This window comes from Passer domesticus, chromosome 4 (genome assembly GCF_036417665.1).
Source record: "Passer domesticus isolate bPasDom1 chromosome 4, bPasDom1.hap1, whole genome shotgun sequence".
Classification (NCBI taxonomy): Eukaryota; Metazoa; Chordata; class Aves; order Passeriformes; family Passeridae; genus Passer; species Passer domesticus.
Genome location: NC_087477.1, coordinates 57,743,602 through 57,759,963, shown reverse-complemented (window position 1 = coordinate 57,759,963; position 16,362 = coordinate 57,743,602). Strand labels below are relative to the sequence as shown.

The 16,362-nt window shown below is 37.3% G+C and overlaps 1 protein-coding gene across 1 annotated transcript in view; it reads right to left on the bottom strand.

The window, feature by feature from the left end:
- Positions 1-16,362, bottom strand: part of SCFD2 (sec1 family domain containing 2) — a 187,369-nt gene that overhangs the window by 126,831 nt on the left and 44,176 nt on the right. The window contains exon 4 of the mRNA XM_064418169.1: positions 13,341-13,516. Within this exon, the coding sequence (XP_064274239.1) occupies positions 13,341-13,516 (176 nt within the window). The remainder of the gene's footprint in view (positions 1-13,340; positions 13,517-16,362) is intronic.

Here is a 16,362-nt window from a genome sequence, read left to right as displayed (position 1 = left end):
AACTGCACTGGCAGATCTGTCAGAAAACATTCAACTTTTTTTTTCCCCCAGAATATTTTAAGCAGTAGTTTCTTGGAGACTTTTGACATTGAATACTAGGCTAGTGGTTTTTAAAGCACGCTCTCCTCAAAAGCAAGATTACATTTTAGCATGAATAACTATAAAAAAAGTTCATTCCTATCAGTCATTCTAATGCAAGGAACAAGGACCAATAGCCAGGCAGTTAATCACTTCAGCTAACAGGAAATGTATTATGTTATTGTTGGTGGTTTTGTAACTGGACAGTAGGCACAGCCTAGTGCATCCTGTTTGCAACCAATAGCAGAAGCAGATGCAAGACTGTGATATTTGTCACAAGCATTTCTAAGAACAAAAACATGGTGATGCTTTTCAAAAGGCTTTTCCATGTTCACCAGATGTGGAGCACATGTGACCCTTGAATGTGAAAGAATAATGTGACAATAAAGTTGAATCAATACAACATGTGCCAGTAATCACACCAAGATGACATGCAAATGTTTTAAAAACAAAAATATGTAAATTATTTTTAGTTCTTCAGGACAGAAAAACTGGGCACCTGGTCATCCATGAATTGCTGTTTCCATCCTTATTTGAAAGCCCATCTGCTTGAAATATGTTTCTCCCAGTGTGAGACAGCATCTAGCTTTTGTATTTTTACGTAAAAAAATTCCATTCCTGTGCCATTACTTACTGAAAACAATTAAGAGTTAGATTTAAAAGATTTTAAAAGATTTAAAGCTTTCCTCTGCCTCTATATATTTTATGAAAATAAAACTCCTATGAACAACACATGCAGAAAATGATAAGAAAATTAGTGCCAGACAAGAGTGCTTTAGTGATGTCTTAAAACTATGTCTCCTTTTTTGACTTACAGAAGGGAAACATAATGAGAAGAGGCACACCACTCTGTGCTTATCTTTACTACTCTAAGTCTACCCATCAGATACTAAAGAAACAATTCATTTTCTGCTAGTGATCATTTCTGAAGATCTTGCTCAGGCTATGGATAAAACACATATGCACACAGTGATAGGCTAGGAAACAATTAATTTCACAGAGGCAACAAAACCATTTACAGATGCTGATGTTTGAAGTTCAAATCGATAGTCTTACATGGGTGAATTCATACAGAGAAAAGATTTCATTCCATGTAGCTCAAAAATTGGATGAAATCAGAACCCAAAGCAAAACAGTGAATTTTGTAAGCTGTTAACAGACTTCCCCTAAAACATGTGGTGCCTTCCCAATCAATACATTTGTTCCCAATGCTTGCAGTCGGTCCCCTACAAATTAAATGTGGCACATATGTCTTCACCATATTCAACCTCTACTCTGCAGATGAAACTAAACCAGTATGTAGACAAAGCCAAACTTGGCCTATGCCAGTGAGTGACACTCCCTTGCAGCAGCAGCACTGTGAGTCCTTGTGCATCTGCTGTCATCTCTGTAGATGCAATGAGAAGATGTTGTGAACCATTTCTCTCCTACAGTAGGTAGCTTCTCAAACAGCCTTTTCTTCCATGGGGCAAAGAAAAAGCACAAATTTCCAACAACTGTGGCAGTAGCCAAGGTCTCACCAAAAGAACTTGGAGAAACAGTAGGTAAGGGGACACAGAAGGTGCTAACTGAGTTGTTCTAGAGGCTCTCCAGAACTGTGAAATTCAGAGTGCTTGAATGTTGTGAAATGACTCCTTGAGATTGAGCAATTTTTTGTGGAATTCCGGAAACAAAGTAACCTGGTCAGAAAATACAGTCTGGGGAAAAACCTACACAGAGAGAAGCAGGATAATCAAATTAAGTGAGAAAGCTAAGAGAGCTTTTAACTTCTTTTTTTGCTTTCTTTCTTCTTTTTTTTTTTTTTTTTTGTACAATAACATATATTTTGAAATTTATTCCTATGTATCATATCGTTACAATCAAAGAATTATGTCCAGCTGGGGCTACTGTGCAATAGAGATAATGAACTTTAACTAGTGGTACATGATACCAAGAACTTCAGCTTTTTAAATGTTCTTTATTTGGGATGTAAGCAGAGACTTGCAGAATTTTTTCATAACCATATCTGCTAAAACAGATGTAAGAATGAATTATTTTTAAAAATACACTTTCAAAACCAAACAGAACTTAAAAAAAATCATGCCAGTGAGAGCCTGGTCACCAGGGACACCAAAGCCATAATTAAAATATATGTTAATAAAAAGGCAGTTGAGGATCTGTGCCAGTCTTCCTCAGGGATCCTTTATGTTAACCACACTCTGATACTGTTACTGGAAAAAAATATTCTGAGCAGATACATTTAATATCTATAGCTATTAATAGTTACAGGTATCTTAATACAGTATCTACACCTTCCCAAATTCAACTGTCTTATCTCTGTTTCTGTGTTGCAGAAGAATACTGGGTTAAGAAATTCAGATAAAGCCAGAGACAATTTTTAAAAACTGAAAGAAAATGCTCCTTCTTTTTTATCAGAGAAGAACATTTCTGATCCATTAATTATTTTTTTATCAGAGAAGAACATTTCTGCTCCATTCAGAACAGGCAACAGTACTATGCAAGGGTAAATCAGATGCAACTATGAAACATGCCTGAATCCTTTGCTTCCTACGGCTTAGCGGCTACTTCATTTTCCCTAGACTTGAGGATGGGTAGGGAAGAAATACTATAAGAAAAACTGATGAATAGAATTAAGTCATGTTTGGAGAGTTTCTCATCTCTGGCACATTACCTTCTCCTCTTCTCTTCCAAGTGCCCTCGTTAAAAAGAATTTGAAACTTTTCCCTTCCCCAGAGACTCAGATTATAATTTATTTCTTATCTGTTATCTACATTTTATTTTCCTGAAGAATAAACCTACATCAACCTGACAGTTGTGTTGAATGGCAGCGGTTTATGAACCAAGTAATTTATTTATTGTAACTATAACCATATGTTTTAACCTGCTACAAAATCATGAAATACTTCCCATCAATAGTCAGTCCAAGTTAGATTTCTATACTGAATTGCTTAACGTGAATGTACAGCATTTCTGTACTTCAAACAAACAGTGTGAGGAGGTAAACAGCAGTTAAATGTATTCATGCCTTATTAGACACAGCTGCACAAATGGGCTGTCACATTTCATTAGAAAATACCATACAAGTTTTACGTGTGCACAGTACCCTTCATTTCTGCAGGCACCACGACTACTTTAAATTATAGAACACTCGCAGAACCACATGCTATTTGTTTTAAAGGCACACAAAGGCAAACAGTCTGGGATGAGGTGGTGCAGGGGGGACATCCAGAAGGAAATTTAATTTTTTCTCCTATGCCTACCACATTTTTATTTAACAAAGCATTCTTATTAAATTCACAAAAGAGTAAACAGAGACTAAAATGCTACAGAAGCTTCGGAATAGAAAATGCAGGTAATTTCTAGGTATGCAGCAAATACTTCCTTTTGTTTTTTAGGGGAAGGTGGGATACAAATGAGAATCAAGCAGTCTTGTTACAGTCCTGTTAAATCCACTTTCATCAGGTCTCCAGTATGCTGATTTTAATGTTCTTCTGCACACAGATGGTGTCATGGGGTGAAATAGGGAGGCTTCTGAAGAGGCATCTTTTTAGACCGAGAGAGTCCCTAAAGAAACTTCATGGCAATGTAAGGTAACTAAGCTGAAGATATGTGAACTGGAGAAAAACCTAAAGAAAGACAACCCCTAGAAGAAAATCTCTTTTCATTTCCCAAGAAAACTCATGTCTGGCAAGTAAGTACTATACAGGAAGTGGCAAGCCAGATTTTGTAGCAGGCACAAGGCCTGCAAGGCCCTGGAGAACAGAAGCCTGAGCTAGGAAATACCAAAGTCAGCATGACTAAGGATTTAGAAGACCCTCTCTTCCGCCTTTCGGACCCTGTTATCTCTCTGTAGATCCATAGGCCACTTTTCCCCTGACCCTTACTATTGGACAGTTTTCAATCCCCCTGTAAGGTATAAAAACCCCTAGCTCTGCCCGGTTCGGCAGAGGAGAGCTGTCCCTGGAACCTTCGCGGAGACCCCAATAAAAGAACCCTGCGGAACCCACACAGCGCTGCTCTCTCTCTCTCTGCGTCTGCTGCGGCGATACCCAGGGTGACGGCCCCAGGCATGCTGAAAGAGCTGAAATCACTAATGAGCTGAGCTGCAAATCACTATAGCTTGCCTGGGCTGCCTGAACCCCCCGCTGGGCGATCCTGGACCCTCGTTGAGCTATCCTGGACAACCGGCCTCCCCGCTGGGCTTCTGCCCCGGGGGGCCATAGCTGGCGCACCGAACAGAAGATTTGATTTTAAAAATTATTCTTCATTACCTATTGCAAAGGTAAAATTCCACTAGTATTTTGCTGGCCAAATCAGCAAAATTGCTTTCAAACATAACTTGCTTTTCTAACCTAGAGAAGGAAAGCTGAGCCTGCCTTCTTTGCTGGAAATGAGCACACAATAGCAAGCAAGTCTATACATATACAAATAATTATGTTATACTTTATAATGAACAAAAATCTACCATGGCTCCACAGCTGGACTAAGCCACAATCAGTTTGTTGTGTACTAGTGTCTTTTTGTGCAGCTTCCTTTGGCAGTGGGGTTTGCATTGAAAACAACAGGGTTTTGTGAGTTCTCCAACACACTGCCAGTTCCACTTCACCACATAAAAGACAAAATCTTAAGCCAGAAAAAGAAGTTAAGTCCTAGACCACCCTGATCTCAGCTGGCCTGAAAGCTCAGAAAATTGACACCACCTTGTTTTCCATCAAATAAGCAAAATCAAATTAAAGAATATACTTGTTTTCCTACTGAAAGTGCACCTCTATGTCTATGCATGCTCCATGTGCTTAGAAATATCTGATCCAGGGAAGTGTGGGGGACCTGTTGAAAGTTAATATAACTCACTATGGTGGGGAGACAAACAGTGGCAGTCCCACTGTTAATTTTGGATATTGCCCACAGTAAAGTTTTCCACTAGTTTTCAACAGTGTTGTTTCTCTGCTTTCTCCTTGCCAGTCTGTAGGAAATAATCAAGTATATCCTCCAAAGGAAGGAAAACCAAACTGACAGACTAATATAATCACACTCAAACCCACATATACGGTGTTGGCACTATCAAATTGGTTTGCAGTTAAGAGATTTGATAGGTGATTACTGCCTTTGAGCTAAAAAACACTACGACAAGCAGTTCCAATGAATAAAGCTCTCAGTATACACTGTGCTTTGTGGTGTTGACTTCATTATTATTGTTGGGAGGGAGGACACAGGGGGTGTAAAAATAAGGCAATGCTCATTTTCTTAAAAACTACAGTATAGTTAGTGAATGCACAAAAAATCTAAAGGTAAACACAGTCTGGCTGTAAAAAGGGGGCAGTATCCAATTACAATTATTAGCTAAGAAATCCTACATATAATCTCAAAATAAACCCCTTGCCTTTTTAACCTAGCCTATGACAAGCTGAGCGAACCATTTTGACTGAAAGCATTAAAAAAAAGTACACCAAACAAGTGTTTTTATCAAATAACTATGAGTAGCATAGTGAATGAAATTGATACAAAATAAAAGGCTAGAGTACAAATGGAGCTGTGTACTTCTCCATCTCTATTCATATATGACTTTGCTTGCCAGTAACACTCAATTAACATCAAATTAGTGAGCTTATTAGCAGAGACTTAACACCACAAAAACACACTTGATTCAGTATTCAGCAAAAGCTCGATAATTAACTTGTCCATCAGGAGGCTGATGAATGGGCATTGCTAAAGGGAGTTCTGTAGTTAAGAGGCAAAAAGATGAACTAAAGGAATCTGCAGTCTTATACTGCTTACCTGTGACCACAGAAGCAACATATTAAAAGGCACTGCTTAGAAGTCCCTGCCTTCCAACATAAAAGATGCTGCTGTCAAAAGTTCTTGAGTCCTCCACTTTGTTGGATCCAAAATAATGCATGCCGTTTTTCTGTGGGTTAATAGGCCATGACATTTGTCCAGTCTATTGGAGACAATTGCCATGTACGAAAAGTGCTTTTAAAAACACATTTCAAGTATAACTCAGTCTGTCCTGTGCAAGTAAAATAGAAAGAAGCAAGACAATTTTTTTTTTTTTTTTGGTGAGGGTGGTACCAATCTCCTTAAGAAGCTGGAAACCAGATCCTGCATCTAAAGGAAACTAGGTAGCAGGCAACTCTTATCACTGGAACACTGTGTAGAGCAAAGCAAGGACTTGCTAGGAGTACATGCAACAGAAGCTTTGCCTCTTGGAGCACAATTATGAGTGACAGAATAAATGATGATTTATTCAGTATTGTTAATACTGTGTCTCCTCACTACTCCTCTACATATACTGGCAAGGATTGTGGGCACTCACTTTTTGGCACAGTTAATATTAACTCTTTCAGAAAGTAAAGAGTTAATGTTACATTTTAAGGAGAAAAGTCACAAAGGAGAAAGAATGGCAAGTGATAGCCAGGGTCATAACTCTGCACAGGGATTCCCAGACTAGTGAAGGCCTCCAGGTTTCACTGGTGGCCAGTGTTCATATGACACTGGGAATAACGCTGCCCTTCTGCAGCACGGCTTAACCAGATAGCACCTGCCATGTAATCACAACACATTATCTAAAAAACCTGGCAAGTAAAAGGTATTAATTGCTTAAACCTCTAACAAAAAAAAAAAAAAGTGCATTTGTGTAGAGGGGGTGATAGTGGTTTTCTGCTTCCCCCCTTGAAAAGCTGGCTCCAATTACAATAATTTATACATTGGGATTCTCTCATTTTACAAGAAGTATTTTGATTTTGTCATAGAACATTAATTTAACATTTCCAATTGACTTAATATGTTTAGCCGCTTCCCACAAGGCTTTAAGTTTTACAGATATTGACATTTGTTCATGTAAGAAAGCCATTTCTTCATTTAGTGCTCATTTTAGAGGTTCCAGGTGACCTGTGTCTGGATACAAAATATTAACCCTTTCACAGGGTGAGGGAGGGAGATCTTTGTGTTTTAAATGACAGCCATAATGGCAATACTTGGCAATTTTCAGACCAAATGCAAACACATTTCTTTGATAAGAATACTGAAAGATATTCTTAATGCCCATATGATATGGTAACCACACTTAAAATATTTTAAACCCTTGTCAGCCAAAGTTAGAAAAACTTCAAATAGTTTTCTTTCAACAGATTAATAAACTGTCAATAAAGACAGCTTCTATTTACTCTCAAAGCATTTATTTAATGTTAAAACAATCCTTACCTGTATTTTATGTGTACTTTCAAAGTAGCCTGAGCAAGAGCATTGTACATAGAGGAAACTATTTTAACTAGAAGAATTCTATATATACATATAGAATAAAATAATTTATATGTGTATACATATACACATACATATCTTTCTTTCTGAGCAAAACCACTTGGAATGCCTTAATCCTGGCATGTCAAACTGGGAAATGGCCCATAACTAAGCTCCCTAAGCCCATGGAATATGAATTGTAGCCAACAAGCTCCTCCTCTATGGAGTGTCATAGATGGTGACACAAAACCAAACACACTCAAAAGAGCTCATCACTTCCTCAAACTTAGTTCACTCTTTTACCTGTATTGCTGTAGCACCAAGATGCCTCCAGCAGTTTCAGGCTCTGCTTTACAGAAATGTTTAAGAAACACATAAACACACCTGAATTCCAGTTAAAAGCAAGGTAGCGTGAGCATAAGAGGCACTGAGCAAGCAAAAGGAATGAACTCAGACCATATGAGACAGGTGTTAAGATACTTCAAGGCTTGTGTATGCCAGTTTCTATGAAAGGCCATGAAATTTACTATAAATTTCATGTAGAATAAATATTGAAGAAGTTAAAAATATCATGTGTGTAAGGGAAGAATCCAAATGGGTTTACATGTAATGGAGTAATGGAGACTGCAGTGTAAATGCAGCAAGTCTAACAAACAAATGGCTAAATAAGAACTAACAGTAAATAATTTGTAAGCTTAAGTAATTGATACATGACTATTTTCACTTCATCAACAAATTACATTTGACTGTTTAGTTGTGTAAGACAGAAGTGCATCAGTGTCCAAAAGATTCCAAATTCCAGAGGATGACCTCTTACAATCACCATGGTATCCTGCAAGACTCCCACCAAGACAATTCATTCCATATGTAGCTTTATGTTGAAAAGTAACTCAGCTAATTTCAAGATTTATTTTTAAAATGTAAAATCTCTAATTGTGGACAGCTAAAACTATGGGTCTTCTTTCCAAATGCTGTTGCAATATCTCTTCTGAAGAGATTAACTGATCAACATTGTAGGCCACCAAAAAGATAATTTACTGTATTGAGCTGAGCTATGTAATTATAAATTACACATGGAATAAGCAATATAAATAATAACAACAAAGAATGTCACTGATCTTAATCTAGCCTGTGTAGAAGTGAAGGTCTCTCAACAGCTGACCTATAAATTATTCTTGCAGAGCAAGAGCAAGTACTACAAAAGCTTTTCTATTTTCTCACTTCTTTCTAGTAAACTGCTTGCTTCCACAGACTGAAGCCCATGCTGAAGCTCTTGGTTTACACCAGTTTAGAGCCAATAAATGTTACCTAGTAACCACTGCATTCTGTAGAAAAGCTGAGCGGTCTGAAAACTACATTGAGTTCTAGGCAGGGAAAATTTGTAAGCTGTCTTAAGAGTTTCCAAATTTATTGGCAAAGGATTCTGTGCAGACAGGAGGAACGCCTGTGTGTGCGAGGAACGCCTAATCTATTATGTGCAAATAAATAACAATGTCACCCTTCATTAAGTAATGAGTTGTGTACCTTACATTTGGAAAAATGGTAAAGAATCACAGCACAGGACGACGTGGTTACTAACACCCTAGCTATTAAATCTTGCTACTGAAACATTAACTACAATATAAAATACTCAGCAGTATTGTGAGTTTTCCACTTCTTTTTTTTTTTCTGAGTTTGAACACTAATATTCATAAGAGAATGATGTCATTGATTAAACTCATAACCACTTTCTCCCAAAAGGAAAATAAACACATTGGAATGACATCTGGCATTAAGTCTCTGTTTCCTTAAAAACATGTTTATACTTTCTGTTTCTTAAGGCACTAAGGACAACAATAAAATCCGTATTCTGACAAATTTTTACAGCACCAAATTAGTACTAATTAGTACTTGAAGTTTTAAACATGAAAATACTATACTGTCAAGAGCTCTCCACTTTAGTGTATGTATACAGCTTCTACCACCAAAGTATTTGGCATACTTGTATTACTACCAGGAGTGACTAAAAATTCCAGTTGCTTTTGCTAAAATATTAATGTTCTCTTTTTTATGGTAGCTGAAAAAACTTTTAGTCAGATAGGCATCAAAAAGGTAGTTATATCCACTGATCTACAGTTAATGTGTTAATTTTTGCTTATGGATTGATTTTGTGAATTTGTCTGGTTTGTGGTTTTTTATAGTATTCTTTATTATGAATTCAAATTACTCTTGAGATTATGTGACATTAATCAGCATCACAAAACAAAATTTTGACAGTTCTGAGATCCAATGGTAGCATCATGGTTTTTACATCACTGCAGAAGCTGTGTAACTTCCCAGGAAATTGTGAAATGTTGGACAGCAGGTGCAAAAACTTTGTGGCACAAAAAATGTCAAGAAGCAAGATGTCCCTCTCCAACATTATAATAAGAAAGAATTTAATAATCTTTCAGATACCCTTATTTTTGTCAATCCAGCTATTCTAAGACAACAATGCTGGTACATTTGCAGTTTTAGAAGGAAGTTTACCCCAGACATCTTAAAAAAGAAGACAATGTCCTCATCCTAAAGAAGAAAGACAACTTCCTCTTTTGGGAAGGGTCACTGAAAAAAATCCTAATCTTATAATTTAAATGGTGAGTGTTAATAAAATAGACTTCTACTCAGTATGGCAAATACTTTACTCTTAAATCTTGAGAATAAGTTATGCCAGAAAGATTCAGCAAATTCTAAGAGGTAGCACCCAACCTCAGCAATTTTAGAACAGTGCCATTCAAAGAGAAACAACACTTTCCTTTGGACATATTATGGTCCTATTCTCACTATCTGCTGGGTACTTTTAAACTGAATTTGGAGGCAAAAATCCCTGCTCAGTAAATATATGAATAGTATATGTTAAAAACAGCAAGTTTCTTTTCTCTCACAATGTCACATTTTGTTTACTCTGGAGAGAGCTCCTCCTGTGCCTTTGTATTTCAAGGGCCAATACTGCCTAATAAGCCTGCCATAAAGACATACATTTTAGAGGAACAGGGAATATAGCTAAAAAGTATGGAGTGGCAACACTCTTTCTTACTTTGTTACCTCCCTAAATATTAAATCTTCACTTGCAGGGAAACAAGGCAGTCACATGAGGAATACTGGAGAGTTACAGGCTGTGTGGTGCAGCATTTGGTCTCTGTTCACTTTCCCATTTATCAGTTTTACAGATGGTCAGAATGAGAAAAAGTAGAAAGAGGATCTCAAGAGAAGAAAAATACAGTGGGGTAGGATATCTCCTTGCTAAACAGGAAAAACTGTTTCAATTCACACAGCATTTAAAACTCCTCGGTAATGAAAGCTCTGTCATGTGCAGAGGTAGAGCAGTAGAACACAGAGAAAACTTCTGATCAACAAAATGAATAATTTTGATGCAATACTATTAGATCATGATCCTCTTTCCTTTGAGGTCAACACCATGATTCCATTGAAATCTAATTTCACTCTCAAACTATTCATCCACCCCAGTTAAAGAGAGAACAACACTGCGTTAAATATGCAGCTGCACTTTTAGCAGATCTACAGTCAAAACCAAACTTCCATGATGTAGATGTAAAAAATTTAATGAGCCAACATAAGGCTGAAAAATGTAAAGATTTTAGTTATGACAAAAAAGTAAAGTGGGCTGTTTTGACCTCTAGCAGACCATTTATTGAACTGAGTACTTGCAATTGAAAAGGGTAAATCAAGGAGTAGAGAGAAAAAGAAAAAACAAAAAGGTTATTCAGTGTAATAGTTAGACTAAAGGTTTCTTATTAACAATGTGTTTTTCTGAAAAGCATGAAATAGACTAAGCAGAGAATCATGACAGCTATCAAAGAGATCCAGTAATGACAGAAATTCCAACACTGTGCAGATTTATTTTTTGGGGAAATCTGAGATTCTAACATCAACTGTTTTTACTGCATTATCTCCTTTAGCATCAGCTGGAGTCTGACACGCATCCATCTGCAGAAAATCTAGAATTCCTACACTGTCAGAATCTAACAATATTAGTCCCAGTAGATCTTTTACAAACAGTTGTCTTCCATGTTGTTCCAATATACAATAGAAACAATACTACTTTCATGTTGAAACAAGTACTTTTTATTGAGGATTCTTTAAGATTTATTATTTTAAACTATATGAAACATAACAAATGTTATGTACTCAGTACGTACTCAGTAGTACTGCTGAAATAAACTATCACAGCACCAAATTTAGTGCAGTGTGCTATGTACCAACCATTCACAAAGTAATGTCCTAGTTGATTTTTTAAAAAATAAAAATATCTCTAATATCTTCTGGGTCTCAACACTTTGCTCTCCCTGCAAACCCCTGTCAACAGCTCGAAACAGGCCATGCACACAGAAGCAGATAATGCATGTCAGATTTGTCTTCAAAATAGTCTATGTAATTCAAAATAACTGTTGTTTGAACTACTGAAAACAAGTATGTGCTTAAGGAACAGTTAGAAATGTTAGCCTAGAAAGTTTGCTTTGGCTAACACAGTTTACCTTAATGTGATGGATGGAAGGCAGAGGGTATAATCCAAAGCCACCTACAATTATGAGAGTGCTTGTTAAACATTTCTTTTTCATGAAATATATAGTTTGGTTGTTCCTTACCTCTGTTTTCCCATTCCCTGCTGATTTACTGCATGGCATTTATATAGGCAGCTGTATGTTGTTGTGAAAACAATGCTGAGCTTGCAGCTTTAATTCTAAAGCTGAACTGGTTTTAAGATGGAATTTAGCCAGCCTCTGAGAAGAGCTATGTGACATGACTCACTGTGGGAGAGAGAAGGGGACTATGGGCTGTCAGTCCCATCCTCTACAGCAAAACTAAAGAATGGCTAGAATGAGTTATTTTACCTAAAGTGTGAATTTTTCTTTTCTTTTTTTTTTTTTTTTAATAAAGAAAGTTGCCTATGATACTCAAAAATATTTCAGTCTTACCAAGAGACAATAGTTTTGAAAATGAATTTAGACAAGAGCTTGCTACTCTCTAAGTTTTGCAGGTTTTTGCTTTCCAAACCTCGCAGGAAGCCATTGACTACAAGCTATGAAGTATGGGCATATTCTCTTGAAGGACCAGGGACTCTGCCCTGCTGCCAGAGATTGTGGGGAGAATCAAATTGGTTGGTTGTTCTAAACACCTGATTTTGACAGAGCCATCCACTTTTCACTTATGTAAGGCTGACTCATTAACTTCATTAGTAGTTTGCTAATCAAGACATGCCTCTTGCTAGAGTTTCAAAGCTGATTAAAACAATAAAAAGTGTGGGAAGAAATATTTTAAGCTTTCTGTGAACATCAGCAGAAATTAGCTTTACTAGGTTCTTAGAAAAAGCTCCTTCTTTGTTTGGTATATCTCCAAAGGTTAGTAGGATAAAGTTCAAAATACCACTAACTCTTAATTTCCTGAGAGAAATCCAAATGTGATAGAAAATGGTATGTAAATAATAGTGTGGTCACAAACAGGATGCCATAAAAAATGTGGTGGTGGGAAAAACTGAGGGTAGATGACAGCTTTGAACAAGAGAAACCTCACTCTCTTGGTGCGTGGAATTTCCAACTCAGAAAATTACACAAGTTTTACACTTACATAATTACAAACTCCTCTCTGCATTTGATTCAGCATGTTTCCTCAATAAGTATATAATAATAATGATAATGATAATGATAATGATAATGATAATGATAGTGATAATTATAATGATAACGATAATGATAACAACAACAATCCTAGGCAATGCCAGAAGTTATATCTTCTTGAAACTTCATATAAATGTAGAACTGTCACCCAATTCAGATTACGTATCTTAGGCTTCACCTTTAATGAGTACTCCTTTATTTATTTAATTTCTTAGACATAACTATAAAAGAATAAATATGTAGGTTCCCACTCCTTTTACCCATTTGATAAAAAAGCACAGCTCTTTAGCAAGACATCCCAAACACTTCTTCATAAAGAAATACAAGCTACAGAATGCAATGGAAAATCAAACCATTAAACATAATGTGTACCTGCAGAAGTAATCTCTCAAAGGCAAGGAAATTGTCCCATTTGGAAGTCTGGGGGTGTTTCAAAGTCTGGACTGTGGCCAGCACAAGCTGTAGAAGACCACAGTGGTTCTCCAAAGCTTTGAGATTGTTTCGGAAAAGCTGTATGTATGAGCTGAGCTGTTCAGGGGTGACTCTGCCTGTAGAAAGGAAAACAGGACACAGCAATCAGTAGAGACAAATGCAAAACTAAATTTTTTAAATTGCAGTGAAAAGGTTATAGAGAACTTTAGAGGCCTCTCCACTATGGGCCTGATCTTAGCTTTGCTGCAATCACTGGGTGCTTCAGCTGCAGCAACAGTTCAGGACAAAGACTTACATCATCCATGAATTGTGCCTTGAGGCATGTAATATGGCAGGTTTTTAACAAGGTACAACAGATGGTGACATAAAGGGTAATACTTTGTTTTCAGACAAAGAGGAACATTCATTTCAGTTAGGGAAATAATATTTGATGACTACTTCTAAACAATCTTTCTTTTTTTTTACCAGAAGTCCAATGAGAATTTGTGAGCTTTTTACCGTACAGCAAATTCAAATCTTCCCACCACTTCCTGAGGGCACATTTTTTGATTAGTCTTGACTCGAGAAGCAGATATAATGTTAGTGACACAAGGAACTGATTTCTGGAGCTCTTCTTGGAAGGGACACTTCCAAGGTGTGACCCTTCAGTTTCTGACATGCAGTAACCACAGCATGATTTCACCAGCTGTTTGAAAATAAACACCCCAATGCCCACACACAATCCTGCAGATCTCTTCTTATTAGAAGAGCATAACGGGCACCATTTGGGCCTGATGAACACTACAGGATTAGCTGTTGTTCCATCCAACATTAAAATGCCAGCTGAACTGCTCAAGCAATTTATATTTTGGAAGGGATTTCTTTCAGGAAGGAAGGCAGCTCATATATCCCAAGAAAATCACCACAGATGGCAATTACACATGATGGCAATTGCCATCAACAGACAGGCAAAGATGATGTCAAAACACCATCCTAGTTGCAAGTCTGGATTGCCACCCAGTCAAGGGCTGGTTCCTGGAGGCCTCTGCCAGTAACAAGTCATCTTCCTCAAGCAAAGCAGACATAAAAAGCAGGGATATATGAGATAGAGTGAGGAGGATCCTTTAACTTAAACAGGACAATCTTTGGTGCCAGGAAGACATGAGGGTGTCTTGATGCTAAGTGGTTCATAGCTTACAACACTGATCATTTTGGTTGGAATTTTTCTGTAAAGGAAAAAATCTTGTAAAACTGCCACTGTGTTCCTTCTCTGTGTTTGGTTATATCATCACTTAACAAGGCTCCCCATCTGCCTTCATCCCTTCAGTATCACATAAATGGCAAATAAATTATTCCAACAGCGAAAATGTTGAAAGCTCTTCCTCTTAGTTTCAGTGATATCAAGGGCGGTCTTTGGAAGAACATTTAGATTTGGAAAAGCTGCTAAATAAAGCGAAAACACACAGGCTCTTTATGTGAATTTTAATGGAAAGCATCAAACCAAAAAGTCAGCAAATTAACACACAAATCAAGCTGACACCACTCAGTAGGCCAGAGGGCTGACAAAAGGCTTCCACGGTTAGCCCACATAGGCTAAAACAGCAACCACGGCCATGTGTGTTTTTAGACTAAACACTGGAGCTTTCAGTCTTGTTTTATTTCTTTTAAAGCTGTGTCAGGCAGATTTACACGGTGATTTGAAAATGTCAGTCCATGATGCCTTGCAGCATACCTTTGATAATGACTGCATTATTACCCAGAGCAGTCCTGATATATTGTAGTATATTCAAAATCTGATAACTTGCTTCAATTGAGAAAACGTGCAGTTGCCAGCCCCTCCCTCATATGCATCAGAAAAATAGGAGAGCTTTCAAGACTTCTGATTTCAATTAAAAAAAAAAAATTTGAGAGTATTGTTCCACATTGTTCCTTGTGAAAGCAAATCCAGATGAAGCACCGGATCAGTTTGAGAGCCATTCAGCACCATTTTAGATAAACAATCAGATTCTTTCCCACCCTCAGAATACCACCAAAAGAAAGCCCAACACATATGTGAGTACAAGGAAAATCCTGACCTTAGCAAGTCATTAACAAAACTTTACTGGCATTAAGGAGCGCAGCATCTCATCTGTGATATTTACAATACCCATAGAACCACTCAGATCCAGGGTTTGAGAGTTCCAGCCAACTTCTACACAGCAATCTCCCTGGACAACTGGCTGATAAATACAGTTCCAGTATTCTACTATTCCAGTAGCTGAGGAAAGGAATTCGGGAAAGTAATTGGTGGCAATCAGCAATTAGATGACTTTTCCTGAGGCCTAAATCCTCATCATCTTCCCTGCTGCTTGCTCACAGAGGGAGATTTCAGCACAACAGACTACAGTTAATCTAATTTCAACCCTACCAGCCCTTTGGATTTTTGAAGTCCCTCTGTTGTTTCAAATAGTTTCATTGCAATGTTGTACATAGGTCCTAAGAAATCAAGAGAAGATCTATTTCAACCACATCATGTCTCAGCTCTCATTTTGTTCTCTTAAAGCATATTTAAAGGTTCACAGGCAGAACATGGCAACTACTGGCAAAAGGACTTTAGTGCAAGTGTCTTGTCCTGCTCTCTTCTTCCTGCTCCATCACAGTCATATGCCTCTCCAAGTTCTAGATGCATGCATAGTCAGAAGGCTGTGGGAGCATCAAAGCCTGACCTGTGAGAAATACATTATGCTGACAAAGCACTTGATAATTTTTAAATTCCTGGATGTGGAAAGGAAAAGCTTGACCTCAACCACTGTTAAGCGATTTAAAAATACTGGTAACCTTTTTGCACTAATGCCAGGAATTCCATATTGTCTAAAAAATAACCTTTGCCATTAACAGTTATTAAGCAGAATGTGTGAAACAGGTACATTTGTCCCAAACTCAGTCAACTACATTAAATCCCAATTTAGGACTTGAAAAAATGACATATACTGAAAGCAATATT